General features: G+C 38.5%; 2 protein-coding genes across 2 annotated transcripts in view; both read right to left on the reverse strand.

Annotated features, from left to right (window-relative positions):
- Window positions 1-3,130, reverse strand: part of LOC137636268 (uncharacterized) — a 3,588-nt gene extending 458 nt beyond the window's left edge. The window contains exon 1 of the mRNA XM_068368698.1: window positions 1-3,130. This exon is cut by the window's left edge and continues 458 nt beyond it. Within this exon, the coding sequence (XP_068224799.1) occupies window positions 1-3,130 (3,130 nt within the window).
- A 2,226-nt stretch (window positions 3,131-5,356) lies between these two features.
- LOC137636277 (uncharacterized) overlaps window positions 5,357-7,500 on the reverse strand; it is a 3,588-nt gene continuing 1,444 nt past the window's right edge. The window contains exon 1 of the mRNA XM_068368707.1: window positions 5,357-7,500. This exon is cut by the window's right edge and continues 1,444 nt beyond it. Coding sequence (XP_068224808.1) covers window positions 5,357-7,500 — 2,144 coding nt within the window.

Here is a 7,500-nt window from a genome sequence, read left to right on the forward strand (position 1 = left end):
TGTCTTGTCCATTTTCCTTTTTCACTAATACAACTGGGGAACTCCAAGGACTGCTACTTGGTGTTATCAAGTCATTCTCCAACATATAACTGACTTCCTTTCTCACAGCTTCAGCTTTCTGTGGACTTAACCTATTAGGGGCTTGTCTAATTGGCTGGGCATTTGGCTTTAGTACCACATCATGTTGCAAACTACGCACAAGACCAGGAGTGTCCTTAAATATTGACGGATGTTCTTTGAATAAATCCTTAATATCAGTAGCTTCCTGAGCATTCAGATGTTTAAACAAGCTATCTGGGTTACACAAAATTTTAGAGTTTTCGCCATTCCATCCATATTCTTTGCTTTCCACTTCTTGTCCATTACATTCTTTAGGTACAACAGCTGAAACAGATTTAACAGTGTTAGCTCTGGAAAAATATTTCTTCATAATGTTAATATGACACAACTGATACTTTTTCCTCCTCCCTGGAATTTCCACCAAATAATCAACATCATTCAGTTTCTTCTTAACCACTGCTGGACCTACAAACTGAGCTCTGAACTGACCTGGCATAGGAAGTAACACTAGTACTTGTTCTCCTGCTTCAAAATTCCTTACTTGAGACTTTCTATCATAATGAGTTTTCATTTTAGCCTGCGAAGTAGAGAGATTATTTTGGGCCCATTGCCAAATGCTCCTTAATTTCTCTTTGAAAGACAAAATATAATCAAGTGAATTCATTTTACCACTACCCCCTTCCCAATGTTCCCTTAATAAATCAAGAGGTCCTCTCACATTGTGTCCATAGACCATCTGAAAAGGAGAAAAACCCAGAGATTCACTAGGGACTGATCTTAAAGCAAAAAGCAATAAAGGCAAGTCTTTATCCCATTCCTCAACATGGTCTAAAAAATACTTAGTCAAAGCATTCTCCAGAGTGGTGTGAAATCTTTCAAGTATTCCCTGACTTTCGGGAAGATATGAAGATGCCAAGTTGTGTTTAATGCCAAGTTCATTCATTTTAGCCTGGAACTCCCTACTAGTGAAATTAGAACCTTGATCCGACTGTATCTCTCGAGGCAAACCATAACGAGAAAAGAAGTCCATGAGATGCTTAATTACAATACCACTCTTAATGCCTCTAACAGGTATTACCTCAGGAAATCTAGTGGTTCTGTCCATTATAGTTAACATGTACTGAAAACCTGTTTTGGTTTTGGGTAAAGGACCCACAATGTCAATAACAATTTGCGTGAATGGTTCTTCAACAGCTGGGATAGGAATTAAAGGCGCTTTAGTAATTTTCTGGTTGGGTTTTCCAACCATTTGGCACTGATGACATGACTTACAATGTCTGACTACATCTTTCTTTACAGAAGGCCAAAAAAAATTATCTTTCACTTTGGACAGTGTTTTTCGTATTCCTAAATGACCACCCCATTCACTTTCATGAGCCTCTTGCAAAATGAAATGCCTAAACTTACTAGGTACTACAATTTGTTCCCTTACCTTCCACTCTTCATCAGTAGATGCGGTCACTGGACGAATTAATCTATATAACACATCATTCTTTAATACATAACTTGTTTCACTTAAATCATCCTGTTCCTTTAGCTGTTCTGTTTCTTCATATATACTTTTCAATTCGCGATCTTCTTTTTGAGCACTAATTAGGGTTTGCCTATCTGGAAACGTGCAACTAAAATCTGTAGGAAAGTCTTCAGATATATTAACCATAGACTTTAACGAAAGATTTTTTATCTGCTTGGACTTAAATTTCGTTGTCTTAGGTTGAGTTTTGGTTTGGAAGCAGTTTTCCAAATTTATGTCAGCTTCTCCACCTTTGACTTCCTCTCTAGATTGGGCTCGGGTTACAGGAACAACAGGTTTAACATTTACCATAACACGTTCATTAACCACACTAGCCCCCTTTCGACCTTCTGATGCACAGGCTGTGCCACTACCTTGCATCACATCATTGCCTATCAACAAATCCACACCACTCACAGGCAATGCACTAACTACAGCCAGTTTCAACCTACCAGTTACCAAAGGAGATTCCAAATAAACTTCTTCCACAGGCCAAGATGTTACTGTATCTGGGAAACCCCCAAGCAACACAAAATCCTGACCTTTCCGTGAGAAATCTTTAGGGAGAGAGGTTTCCAGAATGCAGGACTGGCACGAGCCAGTATCTCGCAGCAATGCAACGATATTACCATCAGTTGCCTCAGATCCAACTTTCACTATACCTCTAAAGACAAAGTCTTCAAATTCCTTACCATAAGGCATGCTCCCACTCACCTCTCCTTCAAGACTAGAAGACACAGGCGGCACTGACCTACAATCCATCAACATAACTGGTTTAACCGACTTAGTTACTTCAGGACAATGTGACTTAACATGGCCCTTCTTACCACACTTATAACAAACAATGTCCCGGGCCTGCCTCGCACCCCTCGAAGGCGATGAAGGACTTTCTCTACCCTTTACTACTTCCACCTTTTCCACACCTGCTTCCCAATGAGTTTTCTTCTTACCATAATGCTTGTGTGACAAAACAAACCTGTCTGCTGCCTTTGGTGCCTCATTCACATTATCAATGTTAAATTCTTCAATATGGATGCGAACGTCTTTGGGAATGTTATTTTTAAAATCCTCCAACAAAACCAGTTCTCGTAACTCGGCAAATGTACTTGCCTCCTCTGCAGCCATCCACTCGTCAAGTTTAACTGCTTTCTGGCCTGCCCATTCTACAAATGTTTGATTAAACATTTTACGCCAGGATCTGAATTTCTGCCGGTAAGCTTCTGGGATTAGCTGGTATGCATTTAAAACCATTTTTTTCACAATATCATAATCACCGGAATCTTCTGCACTTGACGCAGCATAAACTACTTGTGCCTTACCAGAGAATGCAGATTGCACTAATACAGCCCAGAGTTCCTTGGGCCAAGCTAACTGATGAGCTACTTTCTCAAAAGCAACGAAAAATTTTCCGACATCTGACTCGCTAAACTTAGGAATTAGCTTAGTTCCCCACTTATCACTGAACTTAGCTGGCACAGAAGCACTCATAGAAGTTTCATCGGACTTTGACGACTTTAAAGTTATCTCTAACTCAAGCCTTTCTTTATCAGCTTCCATAAGCGCTCTTTTCAGACAATATTGCTTTTTTTGCTTCCATTTGCTCTCTTTCAGCGTCTCTCTGCTCTGCTCGTTTAGCGCGTTCGAACTCCTGTTGCTCTTTTATGAAATATGCTAAGTCAGATCCTGACAATCCAAGTTCCTTACCTATGGCAGTTAACTCGCTTAAAGTTGACATCTTGTGAAAATAAGCAAATGCTACTTAACATGATGAACTATTAAAAGTTTCCCGTAAAGAGAGAAAAAAAAAATTATACTTTTTCACACTACCTCACTGACCCCTTGCCATCCTGTCACGGTCGCCAATTTATGTCACGACTTAATTAATAACATTAAGGTTTTATGTTAAAGCAGGTTCTTTTTAATTTGCATAAAGCCGTTACATAAAAAAAAAAAACAATTATATTTTGTACAACCTTAAGTACCTTTAACAACCAGTTATAGTTCATAAACAATGATGGCAAAGGACAACGAGGGAGTATGATACAAAAAGGAAATATAAATATTTATTTACAAAAGAAAAAGAAAATAATTAAATAATATTTGGACCGAATTAAGTTTCAGGTCACTGCAGCGTAAACTTGATGCTCCTTTGTAATGAAGTGTTGTTAATGTTAATTGCAGTTCTAAAAATGGAGGACAGTTACTAATACCAATACTTAACTTCTCGTAAAGTATCATCAAAGGCGCTGCAGTTGCAGTAATAAACAGGAGGGACCAGGTGATAAATCTGAATTGTCTTTAGGGGCTGTTCAAGGCTGATATCCTCTCCCGTGTTCGTAATGTGTCCGTCGCAGATTAAAAGGTGTTGTAATCCTCCAGATAAAGACCAAGATTAGTATCGAGAACTTGATAAAAACACTCGATCACAGCAGCTCTTCGAAGGCAAACATCCATGCATCAGCAGCGAAAGAATGATCAAACGGGCGTGACAGTGGTATAAGGAGCTGAAGACTCAAAAACAGGCGTCGATGTCGAATAAAGGGCGCTAACAGCTACACACCATTGCAGCGATCCAAGGCGAATCCACTGCTCTCAGTAGATTAGTACCTCTCAGAGGCAATCCCAACCTCTCTAGCGTTCAGAGGATCACTGACCGCAAACTTGGGCTTTTCCCGAAAAAGAAGTCTCTCTGCTTCCACGTCATCATGTAAAGGAAGAAATTGTTGGATTAGAACTACCCTCCTTAACGACTGCAAAATAAATAACAAGCAAACAACACCCAGTTACCAACAAGCAGCAAACATACGACTGCGTGGGCAAACAAATAAATAAATAGAGAAATATATAAATGAACGAACGAAAATACTTTCGGGCGTGATACCCCCAACCTAATAGGTAAAAAAAAAATATTTTTTTTTTTTTTACAACTCATATGAGAGTTCCAACCAATTTTATATCTCAACATGTACTGAAAAAAAAAAAAATAACGGCAACGTTAAATGGCCTCAGGACCAGTAAATTATCACTTCCACAAACAAAAAACCAATGATGAAAGAACGAGATGTTGCACCAAAGACACTGCAGGAAGAAAAATAAAATAAATACGAAAACAAAACAATAATTCAAGTGGAAAAGACATCACAGATTTCTAGAGAGGGCATCAGCGACAACATTGTCCTTCCCTTTCACATGTTTTACAGTCAAATTATATTCCTGAAGCATAAGACTCCAATTAGTGAGCCTTCTGTTTTTGTTCCTAAATTTGTTTACAAATTTTAAAGGGTTGTGATCTGAATACACAAAAATTGGATCAACGCTAGATGTTACATAAATTTCAAAATGTTGTAGAGCTAAAACTAAAGCTAAGGCTTCCTTTTCGATTGTGCTATATTTCTTTTGATGCTCATTAAGTTTCCTAGAAAAATATGAAACAGGATGTTCAATACCTTCACTATCGTCTTGCAATAGCACTGCTCCTACTCCGAGATCGCTGGCATCCACCATTAACTCGAACCCCTTCTGAAAGTCAGGTGATTTCAAAATAGGGCAGGTGCTTAAAATGCCTTTTAATTTATCAAAGGCTCGTTGACATGTATCGTCCCACAAGAATCTAGATTTCTCTCTTAAAAGATTAGTTAAAGGAGTTACTATTTCAGAAAAACTGGGGACAAACCTGCGATAGTAACCAGCGAGACCAACAAATTGCCTTACATTTTTCCGAGTTTTTGGAGTGGGAAAAGCTAGTACAGCTTCAATGTTCTTTTCCTTGGGTAATACTTTACCTTATCCGACGTGATGTCCTAGGTAGATAACGTCAGCCTTTCCAAATTCGCATTTAGAAAGGTTTACCACCAAACCAGCGTCAGCAATTGCACGAAATAAGGCCCTGATTCTATCGACATGGTCTTTCCAGTTGTCACTGAAAATAATTATATCGTCCAGATAAACTACACAACCCTTCAATCCATTCGTGATCATCCACATCATTCTCTGGAAGGTACTGGCTGCGTTACGCATGCCAAAGGGCATGACTTTACATTCGAATAAACCTTCAGGTGTTATAAATGCTGATATTTCTCGTGCATTTTCAGTCAGAGGAACCTGCCAGTAATCTCTTAAAAGGTCTAACTTACTAATATACTTGGCATTACCAATCTTATCTATGCAATCTTCTATGCGAGGCAGAGGGAAATTGTCAGCAACTGTTAAGTCGTTTACTTTCCTGTAGTCAAAACACAACCTGTCTTGTCCATTTTCCTTTTTCACTAATACAACTGGGGAACTCCAAGGACTGCTACTTGGTGTTATCAAGTCATTCTCCAACATATAACTGACTTCCTTTCTCACAGCTTCAGCTTTCTGTGGACTTAACCTATTAGGGGCTTGTCTAATTGGCTGGGCATTTGGCTTTAGTACCACATCATGTTGCAAACTACGCACAAGACCAGGAGTGTCCTTAAATATTGACGGATGTTCTTTGAATAAATCCTTAATATCAGTAGCTTCCTGAGCATTCAGATGTTTAAACAAGCTATCTGGGTTACACAAAATTTTAGAGTTTTCGCCATTCCATCCATATTCTTTGCTTTCCACTTCTTGTCCATTACATTCTTTAGGTACAACAGCTGAAACAGATTTAACAGTGTTAGCTCTGGAAAAATATTTCTTCATAATGTTAATATGACACAACTGATACTTTTTCCTCCTCCCTGGAATTTCCACCAAATAATCAACATCATTCAGTTTCTTCTTAACCACTGCTGGACCTACAAACTGAGCTCTGAACTGACCTGGCATAGGAAGTAACACTAGTACTTGTTCTCCTGCTTCAAAATTCCTTACTTGAGACTTTCTATCATAATGAGTTTTCATTTTAGCCTGCGAAGTAGAGAGATTATTTTGGGCCCATTGCCAAATGCTCCTTAATTTCTCTTTGAAAGACAAAATATAATCAAGTGAATTCATTTTACCACTACCCCCTTCCCAATGTTCCCTTAATAAATCAAGAGGTCCTCTCACATTGTGTCCATAGACCATCTGAAAAGGAGAAAAACCCAGAGATTCACTAGGGACTGATCTTAAAGCAAAAAGCAATAAAGGCAAGTCTTTATCCCATTCCTCAACATGGTCTAAAAAATACTTAGTCAAAGCATTCTCCAGAGTGGTGTGAAATCTTTCAAGTATTCCCTGACTTTCGGGAAGATATGAAGATGCCAAGTTGTGTTTAATGCCAAGTTCATTCATTTTAGCCTGGAACTCCCTACTAGTGAAATTAGAACCTTGATCCGACTGTATCTCTCGAGGCAAACCATAACGAGAAAAGAAGTCCATGAGATGCTTAATTACAATACCACTCTTAATGCCTCTAACAGGTATTACCTCAGGAAATCTAGTGGTTCTGTCCATTATAGTTAACATGTACTGAAAACCTGTTTTGGTTTTGGGTAAAGGACCCACAATGTCAATAACAATTTGCGTGAATGGTTCTTCAACAGCTGGGATAGGAATTAAAGGCGTTTTAGTAATTTTCTGGTTGGGTTTTCCAACCATTTGGCACTGATGACATGACTTACAATGTCTGACTACATCTTTCTTTACAGAAGGCCAAAAAAAATTATCTTTCACTTTGGACAGTGTTTTTCGTATTCCTAAATGACCACCCCATTCACTTTCATGAGCCTCTTGCAAAATGAAATGCCTAAACTTACTAGGTACTACAATTTGTTCCCTTACCTTCCACTCTTCATCAGTAGATGCGGTCACTGGACGAATTAATCTATATAACACATCATTCTTTAATACATAACTTGTTTCACTTAAATCATCCTGTTCCTTTAGCTGTTCTGTTTCTTCATATATACTTTTCAATTCGCGATCTTCTTTTTGAGCACTAATTAGGGTTTGCCTATCTGGAAACGTGCAACTAA

This window comes from Palaemon carinicauda, chromosome 3 (assembly GCF_036898095.1).
Source record: "Palaemon carinicauda isolate YSFRI2023 chromosome 3, ASM3689809v2, whole genome shotgun sequence".
In the NCBI taxonomy this organism is placed as follows: Eukaryota; Metazoa; Arthropoda; class Malacostraca; order Decapoda; family Palaemonidae; genus Palaemon; species Palaemon carinicauda.